A 21,640-nucleotide genomic window follows, 5' to 3' on the forward strand; every position below is an offset into this window, starting at 1 on the left:
TCGAAAGAGGCTAATAAAAATTTTGTGTAAAAAAATGTTGCAAAAAATGTTTATATGAATAAAACAGCATTTATTTATACATATTTCTTTTTATTATGGATTCTTATAAAAAAGTATGTTAATTTCAGGAAAGAACGTGTATTGTTAACAATTTCTTACACATCTAATAATACACACAAGAACACATGCATTTTGCATTTTGTGTGTATATATGACCTTATATTCGTGTTAATTATAAATAATTTAAATAAATTTAATTTTTAATAAATTTTAATAATTGAATGGGTAATTGTTATAAAATGTAAGTACTAAGCAATTAATTCGTCAGTAATGCTTTTTCAAAAATTTTCAATAAAAAAGTTAGTTGAAAAACAATTTGAGAAAAAAATATTTTTATCGACTAAAACAAGCACAATTTATAACCGTTTGCTGTAACGCTCCATCATTTTGTATGTAAATTGACCTTTTAATATTGCAGTTTTGCATTACTGGTTACGGTGTTATGTGTAAATTCTCTTTGTAGCTGCACTAACTTTCAATTTATTTTTGAGATACTCATACTGCTGTATATCGCACGCTTGTGTAAGTATTATAGCATATACACTTTATGCATTAGTTATATGTTTTTGTTTCTATTTTTGTTTGTATTTGTGTTATATTTCGTACACTCTTGTTTCGTTAGTTTCTTTATTTTGTTTGTGCTTCGTTTTTTGACACTATACCTCTTTTATATATTCTTTTTTATTATAAATATTTTTCTCACATAATATTTATAATTTTCATTATTATCTTGCGTGTTTTTGCCTTCCATAATTTATTTATTAAATTTTTATTTGCAGTGCTTTTAACCAACTAATGCTATGTAACTTAAATCACAGATATCTCTAATGTATGATTTAATTCAAGTGTATGTGAAGTCGAAATGACAATAATTTGTGTAGAAAATATTGATTTTGGTGCTGTTAAAAAAAATTTGATTACTTGTTGAAATCGGTGGTGATTTCAAATTGTATACGTCTGCTTTTGTAATAACTTGAGGTTAAATTTACTCGCCATTTAATGAAAATATTTCTTATTTATTCTGATTAAAAGCGCTAGTCTTAAACATGTGTATATATATTTTTCCATTTTGTAACCAAGTGCAAATAATTGCTATTATTTGATCCACATGCAAACAAAAAACTCCAAGAAAAAAAGAGGTGTTAAAATTCTGCCACTTCTTAGAGAAGTTTATGTTGTTTTAAACGGTTTTTAGAAAGCTTTGCTGTTATGCATGAATGTGCATGTTTTTCTCAATTTTGCTGTAGTTTGTGCTTACTATTTTAAATATAGAAATCATTAAAACAATTTAAGTTTTTATATCTTTTTTTATGTCAGCAAATAAAGTAATTTTTGTGTTCAAAATGTGTACATACATATACATATGCCCATATATTTCAATATCAAGCATATCGGAATTGCTTAAATGCTTTCGGCTATGTAAGAGAACAACCAATAACACACTGTGTAAAATACCTCAAACTCAAATTACTAAAAAATCTAATAATAAATGTGCTTTATAATTGAAAAGGCATCAAATAGTATACATACACAGTTGCTTCGTTAGGACAAGAAAATTTTGACATTTAAGAGTTAAAATTAATTTTTATTTTAAATTCCATGTTAGTTAACTCTAAGAAAAATCCTGCTACAAAAGCAAAACTTACTTTGAAGAAGCGAACGTAGCGCTGTTGGGTGTTTGGCCGGGAGGAGGAGGTTTTTTATAACGAAAATACTCTCGAAGGTTTGCCTGCCGAGGGGTCACCGCTAATAGAGAAAAGTTATTAAACGAAGGTATTAAAAGTGTTTCCCCACAACTTCTTCAACAAAATAGAACAGTTTGTAAATGGGTTTATTACACATTTATCTATGGCTTTCTTGGCACTGTCCACTGTGTTGAAAAATGCAACAACCACTTTTTCTTTAAAATTTAATCAAAACTTACAACACGCTACTATAATTACCTGTAACATTGCTTCTGACAATAAAATTAAAATTTAGCGCTTTTAACCTACATTACTTTGAAATTAATTATAATAAGTTTTATTCATAGATATGGATATGTATACATATTGTGCTCAGTTTGTATATGAAATTATAGTTTTTCTAAAATATTCTTAACTAATATTTCAGTGTTTTCAAATGCAAAAAAAATTATTATTATTATTTTTATTGAGCTCTCATTTTGTAAATTCGCAGACTTTTGCACGCCACTTTACTTTTCGTTTAAATGCAACAATTTTTCGCTTAAAACTACAGAAAATATGCATGTCTTTCATTTTACATATGTAAGTTTGCATGTTATTTCTTTTGTTTTCTTTTCTCCTCAATCTTTTTGTTCATTTCATCTCGCAATAGAAATATTATTGTTTACAAATGCTGCTGTGATATGTTCATGTTCTGCTGTGAAAAATAGGTTTTGAAAATAATTTCAAATTTGTAATTTTAGTTTATCCTAATGTACATATACATATGTTTGATTGAGTGTACATGTTTGTATGTATATAAGTATGTATGAATGTGTGTATGGTTAGACGATGGTTTGCAACAATTCCTGTGACACTCTTTCATATGCATACATTTCAAATTCTTCTTTTGCTAGCTCAAGTTTTCATCTACATATACGTACATATGTACACACATATATAACTTTTGTCGTCTTTTTAATTCCTGCTTTCACTCCTTCGTCTTTTTTGTTTTAATTTTTTGTCTTTAAATGGCACAAAGTAAGCTTTCCGTTTGTAATAAATTCCACGTCATTGCTTTTGCTTAAACAGGCTTGACAGTGGCTATCAAACTATGCCGCTACTAATTGGTGGTTATACAACATTTTACATTAGCTCCTAAGTTTTAAAACTGTCATGCAACTCTTATGTCAATTATGGCCGCCCGTTTCTCGCTTCATCGTTCGCTCGTTCATTCGTTTATCGTTCGTTATCCGGCTAATGTGATCGTACACCTTAAACATACACTTCCGGACAGTCTTCGTCTTTGATCGATGTGTATTGCACCTTTTTGGCTACATTGTCGAAAACTGGCGTAATCATATACTTGATGCGCTCACGACTCACGTACACGAGCGCCACCACTAGTCCGAGCAGTATCATGCTCAAAACAATCAGCAGGAAGATGAGTGTCACTGTGTGTTGATTCATGTGCGGCCTTCCTGCCGTCGCGCTAACACCCTCACCACTTGTACTCTCGTCCATGCCGATGCCACCATAGTGCGAATCTGCGGCGGTGTTGAACATCATGGTTGCAGCCGCCACTGCCGCCGCACACCCTTCCATATTCAGCTCCATTATAGGTAGCGGTTCCACATCGTTGCGATAGCACATTAGCGTATTCTTATTCCGTACTGTTACATTCGTCGACAGCACCCAGGTGTGAAATGAGCTGATCTTGCAGTCACAAGCGAACGGATTTAGATTGAAGTCGACTATGAGATTAGTGGTGCGATCGGTGCGCGTCTCCAATTCGTTCAGCAGCATCATATCATGCGTTTTCACATATTCGAACTTATTACGCTCTAAATCGAGAAAACGTAGATTCTTCAAGCAGCGCACCTCAAAATTGATTTCTTTCAGTAGATTATCGCCTAAATGTAAATCGCGCAGACTGGGTAGATCGCAGAAGACATTGCGATCTTTAAAGTGTGTAATCTCGTTTTGCTCCAGATGTAATTTTTGCAAATTCACCAATTGGCTGTTGACGAAGATATCATGCAAGTCTTCGCTCAGCTGCGGTGAGCTGTTATCATCGAATGCATCTGTGAGATGCAAACTTTGCAGATTCAAAAAGTTCGAAAATACACGCGGATGATGATGATTCATTACGTCATCGTCACGTGAAATGCTTAAATTGTTATGGTTCAAGATCAAACGCTCCACATTCTGCACATGATGATAGGATTTGCCACGTATTTCGCGTATATGATTATTGCTCATATCGACGATCTTTAGATTCTTATAATCATTAATCGAGCCGAATACATTCCAAGGCAGCTCGGGTACAATGTTGCCGGTGAAGATTAAAATTTCCACCTCATCTGGCATGAACTCCAGCACACTGGTATTGTGGATGCCGGTATTTGTGCAGTTCACAATATAACTGATGCTCCCTTCATAGAGTTCGCGTCCGCAAAGACAGGCCTTGGGGAAGTTGGGACCACAACTCGACGAACCAATGACAGGCAGTTGAGCTGCAACGCACATACAGGTGACTGTGAGCAGCGCGTAAAGAAGTAGCTGAGATTTGGTGCTAGCGGTGACGTTCATTGTGCAGTGGGATGCTGTGAGTGGGTCGGATACTGAGAAAACGATAACGGACTTTTATGGACACTGTAATGAAATGAAAGAAAGAAATACAAATGTTGAGTTAGAGTAAATTAGGCTAAAGACAAAATTTCGTTAAGCTTTAGTGGATACGCGATTTAATAAATAATTATGGGTACAAATTTAGGAAAGTATGAGTAATACAAACAAAGTATGAGTATATACCATATGTATGTGTATGTGTTTAAGTAGGTGTACAATATACTGGGTCACGGAAATAAATTCGAAATTATCCCCTTAGTGTGAAAGCTTGAAATTAAAAATGAAATTTGAAAAGGTCAAGCCAAGGATAACCAGGAGATTTGGTGGCTCCTAAAACACTCAGGCTGAAAAGCGCATTGCATTTAAAGCTCTGGAAAGGGGGTGGATAGTTAAGGAGGGAAGGAGAAAAGTATCAGAGAAAGAGACAGGAAAGAATAGAGACAGAGATAGAAATAGTTAGTCCTGTGAGAATTTTCAGGATTCCTTGGCAAATCTGTAAATATCCTCCAGTTTTAGAGAACGAATATTACTCATTCTCATGACATCGGAACCCAAAACTCGTAGCCGTGCTCTAGCAAAGTCAGGACACTCACTGACAAAGTGCTCAGTGCTATCCGCCTCCTCCAAGCATGACAGGCACACCGGGTGATTCCAATGGTGGTCATATGCTGACCCCATGGGTTGTGTCCTATAATGATACCGACCATCAACCGACTGTCTTTCCTTCTAAGTTTTAGTAGAAAGTTTGACAGTTTTCTGTTCCGGCTAGTCACAAAACCCTTTGCAGTTTCGCAGCGTTCTAGACCGGACCATCGCTCTTTATGCAGATTGCCTACATAATCGCTGATCCAGTTCAGGATTCCTGCAGAACTGATTCCGATTATTGGCTTTGGCCCCTGTGGGGGCACCGCTGATCCACGGTTGGCCAATTCGTCGGCGATTTCGTTTCCTTGAACACCGGAGTGTCCTGGAACCCATATAAGTACAAGCATGTTTCGTCTTGTTACATTCTTGAACAATCTTTGAGGTTTGATTAGCGTTCTCCAGGGCCTTCAGTGAAGCCTGACTGACACTGGAAACTCTGTTTCCCGCTCCGTCTTCTCTCGATTATCCATTCGGCTACTTTCAGGATGGCAAAAACTTCTGTTTGGAAAACTGTTGCCATTTCCCCCATAGCATAGTGATACTTATTACTATCGTTTAAGTACCATCCGGCTCCAGACCCTATTTCATTCTTGAACCCATCGGTAAAGAAAATATCCGTCAAACCTCCCTGCATGCATTCTGGACCGCTCCATTGCCCACGCAATGGAAATCTGACATCAAATTTCCTTCCAAATGAAACTGTGAGTATCAGGTCGTCTTTAGGTGCCAAAAACAGAGGATGCTGCTCCGACAGCAACTTAAAGATTTCTCTGTGTCCCGAAGTTCCATCTTCATGCCAGAAACCATATTATAGAGTCTTGTATCTTAAGATCCAGGGGGAGCAAATCAAGCATAGCATTTAGCGCATCACCAGAGGTTGTACTCATGACACCCGTGATGCATAAACATACACTTCTTTCTAGTCTTTATAGTTCTCGCATTGTGGACTTAACCATGCTCCATCGCCACCATACCACAGAAGCGTAAGTGATGATTAGTCTGATGAGTGCTGTGTATAGGACCACAGCAGGTTTCAGACCCCAGGTTTTACCAAAGGCTCTACGGCATTGCTGAAAAATCCTTAATGCGCGATTCACCTTCAGTGAACTTTGATTGCTTATTTATATAATAATAATCCGCTTTTTTCGAAGTTAGCTTTATTCATGAATTCCAAGGTTACATAATTCTTACAACCAAGTTAACAAATATGAGCTTAAAATCTAATAGTCAGTGTAAATTGTTGTTGTTGTTATCTAACAAAAAGAGATAGATTGGATTGGATAATGTCATTAAAGGAAAGATCAGTTAGTAATAACACGTTCACATATAAGTAGATGATCAACTTTTTCGCGCTTAACTCAAAATCCGTAATTAAAAAGCGCGATTTCCCATACAAAATTTCTCTCCCAAAATCTGAGATTATAAAATAATCCTAGATAATAACGATACTTTTCGACATACAACCCTATGTTTTCTGTTTTATCCACAATTATTATTACAAATGTAAGGCGAAACATCAAAATAAAAACTAAATGAAATGGATGCCGGCAAAGAAAACAGGTCTGTAAACATAATTCTAATAAAATTTTTGTTAAATACCTATTATTAATTAGGGATTCATTTTACAGAAAAAAGCGTGTGTCCATAAACGTCCTATGGTTTGTTCTCTTTTATTACTTATTATAAAATGTAATATTAAATATCCCATGCGCATTACTGCCACAATTTTTTGCAACCTCAGTATACGTCGTTTACGGATTTCCTCCAACTGTTTATTATTAGCAGCAAATTAATTGCGCAATTCCTTCTCCTTGTATTTTCTTCATATCGTTAATAATAATTAAAGAAACCAAAAACACCGAAATATTCCACCAAAATAATTTCTATGAAGAAAAATCTCTCAAAGCAGTATTGAAAACTGATTGTAAATTTTGCAGGTAATCTGCCATATGTGAACAGGATTTATAGGTGATTAATGCATATGTGAACGTATTATAAGGGAGCAAATTAAGAAACGTAAAGAAGAGATGAGAGAATATATGTAAGGAGAGAATGAGTAAAGAAGTGTGTGTTGTTGGTAGTGGGAGTATATGAATATATGGAAGAAAACCATGATGGAAAGAATAATGAGATGCACCCCATTTACACACGGAGACATCTGGAATGGAGACACGGGAAATTCTCTTTTCATGTCTCATTCGCGGACACACGGGCAAAATTGTTTTCGGCGACATTTTGACATTTAATACTTTAGCAGCGTCTGGTTCGGATGTATTCTAGCACGCGCTTACATGTAAAGCAGAGAGCGTTCGACAACAGTTTCTTAAATATATGAATGAAAAATGCAAACTGGTTAAATAATAAATAATTTGTTGTTTTTTTTATTGAAATATATTTATAAATTCTTATACTTGAATAAAAAAAATTAAATTAAAAATACTTCATATGTAAATAATTAACTTAAAATTAAACTGAGTATCTAGAAATGCAAGGAAAAATTAGAAATCAACATAAACCTGCCCCATAGCTATTTTAAATTATACTACTTTACTAGCAAAAATAATTGTGCATTTCCCAAGCAGCGTTCGTATGTTTGTCATCGTTGTTATCTTCCGTTTGCTTGAAAACCAACACATAACTTAGAACTTTCTTCCACGAAAGAAGAAAACGAATGAAGCAACTGTCAAAAATTGCTTTAAGATTGGAAATACGAATAAGAAGCACAAAGCGTGTCGCCAGTACAGGAGACAAATTCCCTTCTCTCTTCCGCGGCCGTCCTTCACCACCGAACAAAATGTTTCCCTTCCAGAGGAGACATCGTGTAAATGGGCACATGGCGCCTATCGTGGTACCGTTACTTTGCGCTCAGCGAATTTGACAATGAGTTACGTCGTTTTAGCACCAGTATGGCCAGATTACCATTTTCGTAACTTGATTTAGCATTTTTTTTCTGTTATTTAGTCTCGGAGTTTTAGTTCTTTCTTCATGACATTTTCTAGCCTGTTCTAATTAAAATGTAATGTTTATAATTTTGTAAAATATACATTTCTTAAAAATTAGTTCAATAATTCACTCAGTTTTATTTAGTTTTATATTTTTTTAACATCTGGTAGCATTGCCCGCGATTGCAGTTGTTGTTGGTGTTCTTCTGCTTTCAGAAGTCAAATCTCTCTTTGGCTACTGCAGTGTGGCCTAGCTTTGGATATGAAAACGCACTAAAATGCCCATTTAAAGGAAATAAAACACCAAATTTTTATTGAATTACTTAAAGAACTTTATATGCATGACAAATTGCTTGTAGAGTGTGCGCTTTTTTAAATAAATGTGTTATGCTTATGTACAATTTAATTTATGAGTTTTTTTTTGTTAAGCGAAACTCTTTTGTTAAGGGAACGACTTTTTTTCTATATTTGAGGTTATCTAACTAGACAAGTTTTGTAAAAATGTCATTATGGTTTCTTTAGCATTTTCTGGTATTTTTTTGCTTATTTTTTCTATGAATACACCTCTTGATGCCCTATGTCTCACTAAGGATTGATGGCCGGAAGAAACGATTACACCTCTGTGGTTTAATCCGCATTCAGTAAGTTCAAACGCTTTTTAAAATGTGTAAAAAGGTTTTCAATCTTAAGAAGAGTTGAGAGAAGAAGATTTAATATTCTTGCATAGCCTTAAAAGAAACAAACAATTAAATTTGCACTTTCAAAATATCAAATTTTATAGAATTAGCACTAATATCTTCTCAGAGTGACCTTTCTTAACCTTCTTTTGTTTAACAATACATTTTTTTTAACTTAAAGTTTCGGCAGCTTTGAATTAAAAAAAAACAAACAAACACGAAACTTAAAAATGTTCGCTTTTTGATATATAAAAAAGCACTAAACTTAGTGCGAAGAGCAAATGGTTGTCAATACTGCACAACTCGGCAAACGTGACGTCACGGACTCTCTGATGGGCGCAATCTTCTTTGTATCATTCTTGGAAGAAAACATCTTAAACCGTTAAAAAAACTGCAAAAAGTGAGCGGGATTTTTGAGCCACTTGTAAGTTGTATTTATTGTATTAAAATTCAATGGGCAAAACTACGTGCTCGAAATTCTAATGTGTGAAATTTTGATTAAATTTGTTGAATTTCTTTTTTTAAATTGGCACAGAGCTTTTGTAGGAGAAGGAACTATATTTTAATAAAAAAAATTACTATTATTTAACTATTAATTTTGTCAATAAGTCGTGGTGCTATAGTTTTTTAACGCAGGGTTAGTCGAAGCTAAAACCATTTGGTACGCCTTTTTACCTGCTTCTTCATTTTTATTTTTGCCGTCCTTCATCTCTTCAAGACCCTTCATCTCTAAATGACCCAAATTAAATACATAAACTAAAATTTATCACAATTATTTAAAAGCTTCAATTAGTAAATTTTTCAACTTAGTAAGTTTATCCATATTTATATTTATATACTTTTGCACAAGCTGCTGTATAATCTGGGTAAGCACATACATACTTATGCATATATGTACACTTAAATGCCTTTCAAAAGTGTTGCAACACATTTGTTGTCGAAACAACTTTAATATTTTGCAGCATATTTAGGTAACCTGCAACTCATACACAACTAAATACATACAAACATAAGTGCATAAGTATGTATGCATGTGTGAAGTTAGCAAACTTTTAGCATCCGCACACATAACCAATCATTTTGCATGTGTGTATGTATATCCGCCACTTTTAGCTGTTGTTCTCATATATCCTTGTAAGCGCATAATAAATATATCCACCCACAGTTGACCTATGAACTTCCCTCAAGCAGCGCAGGTAGACTTTTGTGGCTTATGTGTATTTTTAACAAAAAACTTTTGCACTTCAATTGCCAGTTGAATCAACTGCATACACACATCTACAGGTAAGTATGTGCACATGTGTAGGTACCGTTAAAGATTCCCACTGTAGAACTTTTTGAAGCCCTGCAGGGAAATCGACCATTTTCGAGCTGTTGTGCTTTAAGTGAGTATGATTTTGGCTCTCAGCTAACTGTTAAATTTATGAGGTGAATTTAAAATTGCTTCTCCAAGGTGGCGCAAAATTAATCAGCCAATTTTGCTTTTGAATAACGTTTTAACTAAATAAAAAATATATACATATATATTTTGATTGACCCTCCATTGATGGTCCCTTTGTACACTGTAGCTGTCTAGTTCACAAGTGTGAAATAAAGGGTGATCCATTTTTTTATGTATCGGATTTTAAATTGAAATAAAACAATGAAAATTCAAATTGATGAGGCAATCTTTATTATTTTTGTGACAGTAGTCAAGAAAATTACCTCCAATCTGATCATCCTTTATATAGAGATGTATAGGGTGGGCCATGTAAAATTTGCTTTTTGAATCGGCTATAAAAAAAACTAATCAATATTTTTTGAAACTTTTTTTTTTTATTTTGAAGATTGAACAATGCCATTTATGAATAAAAAATAATATCGTTCAAATGACTGCCACGACTGGCTTTACAGTAGGCCATTCGATCAACCCAATTTTTAAGCACATTTTCGATTATTTGGGCTCCAATTTCATGAATGGCAACTTCGATTTCGTGTTTTAAAGCATCAATCGTCTCGCATTTTTCCTTAACGGCTCTCCAAAAAAAAAAATAGTCCAACGGGCTTAAATCACAGCTCGGAGGCGGCCAATTGATATCGGAATTTCGGCTGATTATTCGGTTTTCAAAAACGCCCATCTGTTGAAACCAAATGTCGTCCATGTCATCCTCTTCAATTTTTGGAAATAATTCGTTGAGCATATCACGGTAACGCTCGCCATTTACTGTAACCGCGGCTCCTCGCTCATTTTCGAAAAAAAAATGGCCCGATGATGCCGCCAGACCAAAAACCGCACCAAACAGTGACTCGTTGTGGATGCATTTGCTTCTCTACAGTAACGTGTGGATTTTCTGAGCCCCAAATCCGACAATTTTGCTTATTGACGTAGCCACCGATGTGAAAATCAGAAAAGAAGAGGAAGACTCACCACTTTGGAAATAGGTTTTCAATATTTCCCAATTTTGTTCAAGCTTATAGCGTCCCATTTCGTAAATGTCAAACCTTTAAGTAAATTACGAACACATTTGACATGTCATTTGTGTTACCATTCTCAAAAAAATAGGTGGTTTAAAAAGCAAACGCTATATGGCCCACCCGTTATAAACGCTTCATGCTGCTATACTTAAGTCCTACCGGGTCAGTTAACTTTTGTACAAATTTAACATCCTTAATGCTTAGGTGTTTTCTTTCATATATATTAAAAAAATTTCGACCATGCGTTTTATGGAGAAATTGCAGAAGACCACCAGCAAAAAAAAAGGTCGAAAATCAACACGATTTCTGCACCGCTTGAAATTTACAATTTTCAACCAAAACTCCATCGGCTATAAAACTGCATATTCGAAAATTTTCTAAAAATTCTTATTAAAAAATGTGAAATTTTGTGAGAAATTTGTTGAGTTTATTTTAAATTTGCATTAAGTTTGAGATTTGTATTTATACGTTTGTTGTAGGAGGAAGGAACTATGCTTTCATAAAAAAATTATTAAATAAGAAATAAATAAATGTCCGAAATTTGTCAATAAGACCCTGTGCTATAGTTATTTAACGCGTTGCAATATTTATGTGGCATCTTTTGCCTTTCCACGAAAACAATCGAGAGTAGGAATTTCAATAGCACCTCTTTCCGCCTCGAATTTGAATAGACATGCAGACGTTTTTTGGTTGATTTCAAGTCAAAATAAGTTCAAGGTTTTCCATCACATATTGCGTAGAACCCTGCTTTTAACCCTATAACAATCCCATACACTGTAATAACCAATTAGAGCTTACTGGAATATAATTTCTAATGAATTATGTTTGAGAATTCGGAAATAAGCTATAAATAATGGTCATTTGGTCCAAAACGTCACTTTTCTCCTTAAAATGTATTTAATTTCTGTTTTCTACATCGTCAAGCAACTATGTAAGGGGTTGGCGAGCCACATGCCGCTCTTTCGTTGTGAATCTGCGACTTTGTTTAGTTCCATAAGCAAATATTATTCATTTTATCAAAAAAAAAAAAGAACATAAAAATCGTTCTGAATCGATGAACGAGGATTAGATACCGATTCTACCTCTCAGCCACTTGTACTCACTGACTATAAAGAGTTCTTAAACGAGATTGAGACTCAATATTCCGACCTTCTTTTTCTCAATAAAATGCGATGGCTTTCCAAAGATAAGGTGTTGAGACGTTTTGCTTCGTGCTTGAATGAAATAAATTCATTCCTAAGTGAAAAAGGCATTAATCCCCCTATATTAGAGAATATCACAGCGAAATTGTAGGAGCTGAATCTAAAACTGCAGGAAAGAGAAAACTAAATGTTTTGTCTGCGAAATGTTTTGGTAGAATAATTGGTTTGTTTTGAAGAAAAATAAATTGTTTTTACAAAAGATATTCACATAAACAATCGCGATAAGCCAGCGCAACTGTTGACATGAGTTACTTCAGCACAGTTTTACAAAAAAATTAAGGCTGAATTTGCTAACAGATTTGAGCAATTCAAAACCAATAAAACCATTCTAGCATTCATAGTAAATTCTCCCAGCACAAATAGTAACGAAATTGATCAGGGAAGGCCTGCTAGCAATAAAAAAAAGTGTCCTCACCACAAGAGATATAAACATATATTCAGATAGCCAGTCGGCCTTGAAAGCTTTAAAATCGCCTAATATTAACTCGAAGGCAGTAAAAGAATGTATCCACGTTTTGACAGAACAATCACAGTACTTTGTAATAAACCTGCTCTGGGTGTCGGGTCATAGAGCCATAGAAGGCAACTGCAAAGCAGATGAACTAGCGAGATTGGACATTACCGATACAACCAGATAAAGCGAACATACCTATACCTTTAGCAACTTGCAAGATGCTTATAGATAAACACACTATCAGTGCTGCCAACGGGCTATGAACCCAGTCCCTGACCTGTGCAACAAGTAGAATGACGTGGCCGGAATGGAACATGCGCCGCAAAACCCGACTATTGAAACTGAACAGGACGAACATGAGAAACCTTCTCCGGTCCGAACAGGGCATTGTCTGATAGGCAGGTATGCCAGTAGACTGGGATCACCCTATAACGACTATTACAGAAGTTGTAACGACATTGATGAAGAAGATACTATAGAACACTATACATGCTCTGAATAGAAGAAGGTTTAATATTTTAGGAAAAAGTTCTCTGAATAACTTGGTAGAAGTAGCCATTATAAAAATAACAAGCCTTGTTAGGCTGAAGAGCAAACCGAAGCCATTCAAGAACAGCCACTAAATCCATTGAAAACAACCGTTTGGTGCGTGCTATGTGCTGGAGGAATCATTAGTCCATATTTTTTCAAAGACGAGGCTGGCGCCAATGTAACAGTGAATGGCGAATGCTATCGCCTCATGATAAACGACTTTTTGATGCCGGAAATTGAAGTTCTTGATTTCCATTGGTTCTTGGTTCTAAAAATTTGCCGCTACTTGCCATACAGCCCATGAAACAATGAATTTACTACGTCGTATCTCTCCGACTCAGTGGATTGGCCAACAAGATCGTGTGATTTGCACTTTCATTTTTTTTCTTTGTGGAGGTATGTAATGTCTAAATGCTTTGTGGATAAATCAACTTCGATTGAACCATTGGAAGCCAATATTACTAAAGTTATTCACGAGATACCGACCGAAGTCCTGCAGCGCGCCATTCAAATTTGAGGCTACGGATGGCCGAATTACGGCGGAGTCGCGGCAACCATTTGAAAGGGATTATCTTTAAAAAATAAAAGTCATGAATGATTATACACAAAAATAATAAAGTTCACCCAATCAATTTGAATTTTAGTAGTTATATTTCAATTTAAAATCCGATGCCCCAAATTGAATAGCCTTATATGTATATAAGTATACTGAAAAATGATTTATTCTATAATTCTAAATTTTGGTCTCACTTAAACTAGTTCATAACTAGTTATTACTAGAGTAGTTACATTGCGCCTACAAACGCCCTAATTCGGAATCCGAATTTTGTGATTTGGATTTTCCGGCAAGGAATCTGATGCCCTTAGCTTTATTTGCATATAAAGCCGCTCATCCAATTCATGACAGCATTCATTAATTTGCGTCCTATAAGGTGTACCTACTTGCATTCACACCTCTTCACACGCTCACACACACCAACACATTCCATACGCTAACAGAGGTGTATCAAAAAATAAAGCTTCGTAATCATAAATCTTCATGTTTCTGCTCATAAATTTTTGAATCACACAAAATGCTCACAAAGAGGGAGAAAGAAGAAGAGTAAAATTAGAACAATAAGGTGCAACATAGGCAAGCGAAGCAACAAATATTGGTTAACATTGAGCTTACTTATAGATATTAAATGTAAAACTTTTCTACCTATCTTTCTGCCTTTGTGTCCCCATCTTGGCTTGGTTACTCTGGTTGAAAACGAGTGCATACATTTTGTGTAAATGTAGATGAATGAGATGGATGACTGCCTCTTTTGCATAGTTGCCTGATATTAGACTCGCAAACTAGTTTTTGATATAGCATTTGATGTTTCGAGGTCATTCGATATTGTGGCGAGATGAATGAGAACGGCAGCAAAAATGTGTTTTACCAACTTGATCAAAAAGTTCCAGGTGACGTTCTAACTCAACTGATTTGAGGGCTGTTTTTTTTCATTTTAGGTTGCCACATCTGTGATTAGCATTACTACGAAAATTTTATCGCCATTGCTAGACATTTGTAAAAGTTACGCCGTCTTGAGAAAATTTACCTCTTACCCCTTACCGTGTCTTCGATTTTGTACAGGTTTAAAAATGAATTTGGACTTGCAATAGCGAGTTTGTATTAAATTTTGTTAAAAATGGATTCAATGGTGTGAAAACCTTCGAAATGTTAAGTAATGATATTCTAAAAAAAAAACATTTACAAGTGGCGTGAATGCTTCAGAAGAGATCGTGGGTCAAACGAGGATGACGAGCGTAGTTGCTGCAGGCCGTTGACATCGAAAACTGATGAAAATATCAATAAAAATAAAATAAATAATAAATAGTAGGCGCTTAAGCCCTTTTTGAGTGTTTAATCGAGCACAAATTGAAGTGAAAGAAAAGTTGATCAATAACTGCAAAATAACCATCAGAGGAATGGATTGGGTGTTATGAGACGTTTATGAGAAAAAATTCGCCAAAGAAGAAAGAATTTGTGAGAAAATAACTCGTGGATTTTGCACCAGTCACACAGTGCCATTATTAGTCGTGAATTTTTGCCCGAAACGAATGCCATCCAACAGCCATCTGATACGGCTCCCTGCGATTTGTCGCTGTTTTATCGGCTCGGGGAACCACTTAGGCGTTTGAACTGTCGAAAGAAAGTAGTGGGAAAAGAGGCTTTGATGGTTATACCGAAAATAGGGCTCCAGAAATGTTTTGAGAGCGGGATCAAACGCTGGCATAAGTGCGTTGCAGTTGATGAGGAGTACTTTCAAGGCGTTATTATCGCTTTTGAGAAATAAACTTGTATTTTGATTTTTATGAATATATGCAGGAAACTTTTTGATCAAGGTGTTATATTGAGAGTCCACCTTAACGATTTTTATGGCTAAGATGAAGTGTGCTTAGAGTTGGTTTCGTAACATAACTTCTCTTATCGTAACAAAAAAGGTAAATTGCTTACATTTTTGTTGGCATTTTATTTTTCTTACTTGTTCCTCTATGAACTTCTTTATTGAATTTAAATTTATCTCACATACACACAACTGTCACATCTGGCAACACTATACTGATATACAAATTTAGACCGGTTTTCTGCGTTTGTTTGCTACCAGTACTCATTACTTTGAGTCGATTGAGTTCATACAATCAGGCTGAATTTGTTGGAAGAAAGTCGTAGAATTTTCCTACATGTGAGATATTTCTAAAAATCGTACTTATGGTAAATTTGGCTCGAATTCGAAACATATAATTAATTATAATACATAATCATCCGATTTTGTTTTTGAATAATTTTTATACTAAATAAAAAAAAAATGATTTTGAGTGATGCAAATCTTTATTTGGAAATTTACTCATTTTTCTGTTAAGTTGAAAAGATGGTATCCGTTAAGTAGGTCCCGCCAGTGTTGATACACATTTGTGCCCATTTATTGCATTTTCCACGACTTTCCGCAAAATTTACAGTGATAACTGTTCGCATTCCTGTCGAATATTATTCTTAAGGGCTGAGATTGGCTGAGGATTGTTGACATAGGTCCATGACTTCAAGTAGCCTGAAAGAAAGAAGTCTGGGATGGTTAAATTGGGCGACCTTGCTGTCCATGTCAACACGCCAAATCGCCAAAATTGAAGAACGCCACCAGGAAACGCTTCCTTCACAATATCAATTGTGGCCCGTGCTGTGTGTGCGGTTGCACCGTCATGTCCAAACCCTATGTTCACCCAGTCCCTCTCATCCAATTCCGGCAGCAAAAAGTCGTTTATTATGTCCCTGTAGCATTCACCAGTAACAGTCACCTTATCACCTTATCGCCGATGGTTCTCAAAAAAATATGTCCCAATCACTGCGCTCGCGTGAACGTCGCACCACACAGCGGCTTTGAGTAGATGTAATGGCGCTTGGTGCATAACACGCGGATTTTCAGTGCTCCAAAAATGAAGATTTTGCTTACTGACGTAACCGCTGAAGTGTAATTGCGCCTCATCGCCCATGATGATTTTCAACACCGAATCCTCCTCTTTGTTGTTGAGGTCGAGGATGGCTTGACTGTAATTCACACGCGACTGACGGTCGGAAGGCATTAACTGATACACTGTTTCCACTTTGTATAGGAACATGTGTAAGTTCTTCACTAAAATTCGCTGTAGGCCCTACAGTTTAGGGTCAGTCTGACGATGCCCAATTGTCAGGCCCATCAGCTGTTTGATGTTTCTTTGTTCCCAGCGACATTGGCAGTCACAGCCGCGATATTCTCGGCGAAACGATCAGTTAGGAAATCGACGTCGACATTCACGTTGCACTAACATCACTAACCGATTATATTGCTAATATTCCTCTAATATCACTGACTTAGGATGCGAGGCTAGAGATAAACGTGAATAAATTGCATGCAATTGGATAGAGTTTCTTTCAAATAATTGTTTTCAACAGTATTCACATACTTGTACATAATCCATAGACGAGTCTAAATTTTCTTTTATAACAAAATCAAATAATTTGAAGACAAATTGATCATTTTACTACTAGTAGTTTGTTAGTCAATGACGAATTAGTATGTATGCCTACATAATAGTTCGGCTTTTCCCTGCAGGGTCGTTGCTACTTTAACTTATTATGTTCAATACAATTAAAAACTCTGTCTGACAATTTGCCAGAAATTTTGAGAAGCAGTACTAAATATGGAATATTATTACGTTAAGAATATACGCTCGTAATTTCTGTGGTCATAATATGGAGATTATGGTTGCATAAACAAACATGCCATACTTAGTGAGTTTTAAACTTTTGGCTTGCCTAAAGTAATAATAACGGAGGCCACTACTTGCATGTTCGTATGTATACTTACACATACATATGTACATCCATATATGTATAGTATATATGGACATGCATGCACCCGAAAAACTTGTATAAATTTATCGTTTTGTTATTTTATGTCGACTATGAGTGAGCGGGTGTATGTTTAGACTTATCGGTGCTTTTATCTGTTAAACTAATTGCCCTAGTAAACACTTTTTTTGACATTTCTGTTTAGTACACTTTTGCAAATTATTATGAAAACATTCTTATTTATTTAATTATTTATTCAATGAACAAAACAATCATAAATAAATAAGTTTAAAATAAGAAAAAGCCAGGACTGTAGTTCGTTTGTTAATAAATCTTTCAATTTCAAAAAAGAAGTTCACTTACCTCTGAAAACACCCGTTGGTTGAAAATTGCTCGTTTATGGCATACGCCAGCCACAAACTTTATTAACTTAAAATACTTTAATATTAGTAGATACGGGCATTGTAGTAAATAATATTTACTGACATGCATACATACTTACATACATACGCCTGCGTTCAAAATAAAAGCAGCGCTACATAATGGAGAGTTGTTACTATTTATTTATTTTTTATTTTAGTTTCTTGATTTTCATAAAAATATAGCCATACTACAACAAAAACCATGTAATTAAAAATGTCATACTTTGTACAAAATAAAAATAAAATCAATAATCTATCAAAATATCAAACTTTTTAGCCAGTATTTTTCTAAAAATTCTGTGTATGCAGTTCTGTACCTTTTTTTTAATATTGTTTTTTCATTGAAATATAGTCACGCTACAACAAAATCTACTACAACATATAATTGAAAATTTTATACTTTGTGCAAGATTACAAAAAATCAATAAACTTTCATAATAATATCAAAGTTTTTTCTAAAAATTCTGCGTACGCAATTCTGTAGTCCTTTTAATTCTGGTATGATTTTTGCGCCAGTTTAAGGTAATTCAAAATTCGCGTGGATTTTTGGTAATTTTTTTAGAAAATGCACACTTCCATATAACGAATGTCACACAAGAACGCCAGCGAAAGAAAAAATAATGTCGAAATCTACTACAACATATAATTAAAAATTTCATACTTTGTACAAGATTAATAAAAAATCAATAAACTTTCATAATAATATCAAAGTTTTTTCTAAAAATTCTGCGTACGCAATTCTGTAGTCCTTTTAATTCTGGTATGATTCTTGCGCCAGTTTAAGGTGACTCAAAATTCGCGTTGATTTTTGATATTTTTGTTTTAGAAAATGCACACTTCCATATAACGAATGTCACACAAGAACGCGAGCGAAAGAAAAAAGAACGTCGAAAATCAACGTAATTTTTGAGCCATTTACACTTTATTAGACCAAAATTGAAACTGCATACTAAAAGTTTTTCTAAAAATTTTGATAAATAATTTTGATGCAAATTTTTTGAATGTTTTTTTAATTTTGCACAAGTTTGAAACTTTAGGCTGCATTGTTTTTGTTGTAGCATAAGTTTTATTTTTATTACAAAAAAAAAAATTAAATAAAAAATAAATAAATAGTTGAAATTTTGCAAAACGCTGCTATTATTGTGAGCGCAGGTGTGATACATATGCACGAAAGAACTTTATGGCAAAGTGTCGCACACATCCACCCAGCCATACTACTTTAGCAAAACTTAAATTTCATGCAGCATGCGGCAAACTGGATTTCAAATTATGCTTTTAAGTTGATCATAAACTTAACTGCATGCAGCCAACCGTGAAAGAGGAGGCACAAAAGGCGATGCAACAGAAAACAGAAGAAAAGTGAAACTTTGTTACAATTGCATTGTAATCGTTTTGAAAGTTTACAGTTTGTTTTTAATGCCTCCAATTAATACTTGGATCGTAGGCGTGGAAAGCGCGGAGCGTCAGCAGCATTGAACGATAATTTAAAACGGAAAATGGCGCGAGTTAAATAAGATTTGACCTCTTGGCTCTGTGTGCGTGGCTCTGTGTCTGTGTACCTTGCGGGAAAAGATGAAGCAGTGAAATGGATTACTAATTCAGAGTCGATGTTGTTTATGCTGTTGCAAAACCGATTAACTTTCATTTAGAACTTAAGGGTGTCTGTAAACCAGTTAACTTAAAGGAACAAGGAGTATTATTTTTCGATAAATATAAATTTTATTATTAAGTGCAACTATTACTATTACTTATGGTAAACGATTTTATTCACATGGCTGTCGCGGCTTCCTGTTATATTGACGATTCCTGGCTTTTGCCTACAAATCTTTGATACTTAATTTACTTTAGGCACCTAAATTATTTTGGTATTGTCGACTTAAAAGTGGCATTTTGCGACACTGAACAGGAAGAAAATTAAACCTTAACAAACCGCAATTCTTAGGCAGAAATTTTACAGATTGTTTTTTTAAAGACGGCTGATAACATATACAGTGTATATTATACACCCAACTTAGCGTGAAATATATCTGTTGCTTGATAGTCTATGTAGTAAGGCATGTCATTCAAAGCTGCTTTTTAGTAAAATTCTTCCAAGATTGGTAACTTTTACATTCAAAAATTTACTTCGAAACTTTCTGTTAGGTTTTTTTAGTGTCGAACAACTTGAAATATTTTGAGCAATACAGTTACATTAATTACGAGATAAGATTCGATTCGAACGACGAAACCTTCAAGGTGTTAGCCATAATTATTCCGCAAAAATGCTTGCAAGTTATGATTTAAGTATTCCGCCACTTCACCTAAAATTTTCTAATTTATTTATTTAATGTAACGAATAGTTTATTGCAACGCAATGCAAGCTTTTCCCGTAATGGAATGAATGAAGTAGTGCATAAATTAAAAAAAAAAATCGTAATACAAGGTGACTCAAAATGAATCACTCTATCGGAAGATTTATAATGTTTGCAAATGTATATTTGACGCTTGTGAACTAGAGAGATGGGCTGTACGGGCAGACACGCAATGGAGCGCGTAAAGGTCAAAATAAAGGGTTCAAATTTTGTGTGATAGCCAAAATAAATATTTTAAGTTCTAAGTAGGTGAAATGGTTAAAGTGCCAGTCTGGCACTCCTCAAGTAGCACTAAAGCGCTGTTTTTTGTGGCTGCATTGAAAATAGCATTTTTGGACTATGCAGCCTAGTGTTACTAATGGCATAATCAAGTCAAATCTGATGATTTTTGGTACGTAAATAAGTACTGGTATAAAAAGTTCATGCGTAATAATAATGGTCCTATATAATGCAAAAGGCCTTCAGTTTGTAACCAATCGTTTTTCTTTTATGGATTTTTTTTAGCTAACAACAGTGTAGAACTTTTCCTTTAAAGGCTGTTGCCATTAATTTTTCAATAAAGCACAAGATAAATAAGCCTAATAGAGTCGTGAGCATAAAATCAGAAAAATACTGTTTCCCGTTATTTTTTCAACAATTCATTTAAAGCCATTTTATTATTATTTCAGATACCACCCGTTCCTATTTCGCGCGGTATGAGCACACAAAATGGTCGATCGACACATTGGAGTCATTTCGGCTCACTACGCCAAAGGGCACTTCAACTGCTACGCTGCCTTTGGCTTTGGCATTGCGGTTGCGGCTTAACACGAGTAACACAAAAAACAAAAAAATTGTGCATTCATCACTTTACTACAAGCTTATACATATTCGTATTTGGAAATGTATGTATATTTGCACTTGGGCTATAGAAAGTAAGGTTAAGCGCAACCCTGGGGAGTTGCAATGTCAATTTTCACGAATTCTCGCAAAAATTGAAATGCACATAAATTTTCGTTGGTGTTTAGAGTGCGAAATCAAAAACAAAAAAAAGCACTAAAGATAACAGCACTTCGCGGACTCACATGCAGTAAAAAACAAATATGGAAATACATACATACGCACAGACCTACGTGCATACGAGTAGTACATAAAATGTAATGACTAGCAGACAAGTTGAACGCAGTGGCTGACTGCGGATTTGACAGAATATAAAATTTTTATTTTTTCCATTTATCGCAGTGGATTTTTACATATTATTTTTCAAACAATAAATT

At 34.8% G+C, this 21,640-nt stretch overlaps 1 protein-coding gene across 1 annotated transcript in view; it reads right to left on the reverse strand.

Annotated features, from left to right (window-relative positions):
* Positions 1 to 100: 100 nt before the first annotated feature.
* LOC128871650 (leucine-rich repeat-containing protein 15) overlaps positions 101 to 21,640 on the reverse strand; it is a 94,590-nt gene continuing 73,050 nt past the window's right edge. Inside the window, exon 2 of the mRNA XM_054113561.1 lies at positions 101 to 4,379. Within this exon, the coding sequence (XP_053969536.1) occupies positions 3,000 to 4,316 (1,317 nt within the window). The 5' untranslated portion in view covers positions 4,317 to 4,379 and the 3' untranslated portion in view covers positions 101 to 2,999. The remainder of the gene's footprint in view (positions 4,380 to 21,640) is intronic.

The sequence above is a fragment of the Anastrepha ludens genome, chromosome 2 (genome assembly GCF_028408465.1).
Source record: "Anastrepha ludens isolate Willacy chromosome 2, idAnaLude1.1, whole genome shotgun sequence".
NCBI classification, from domain to species: Eukaryota; Metazoa; Arthropoda; class Insecta; order Diptera; family Tephritidae; genus Anastrepha; species Anastrepha ludens.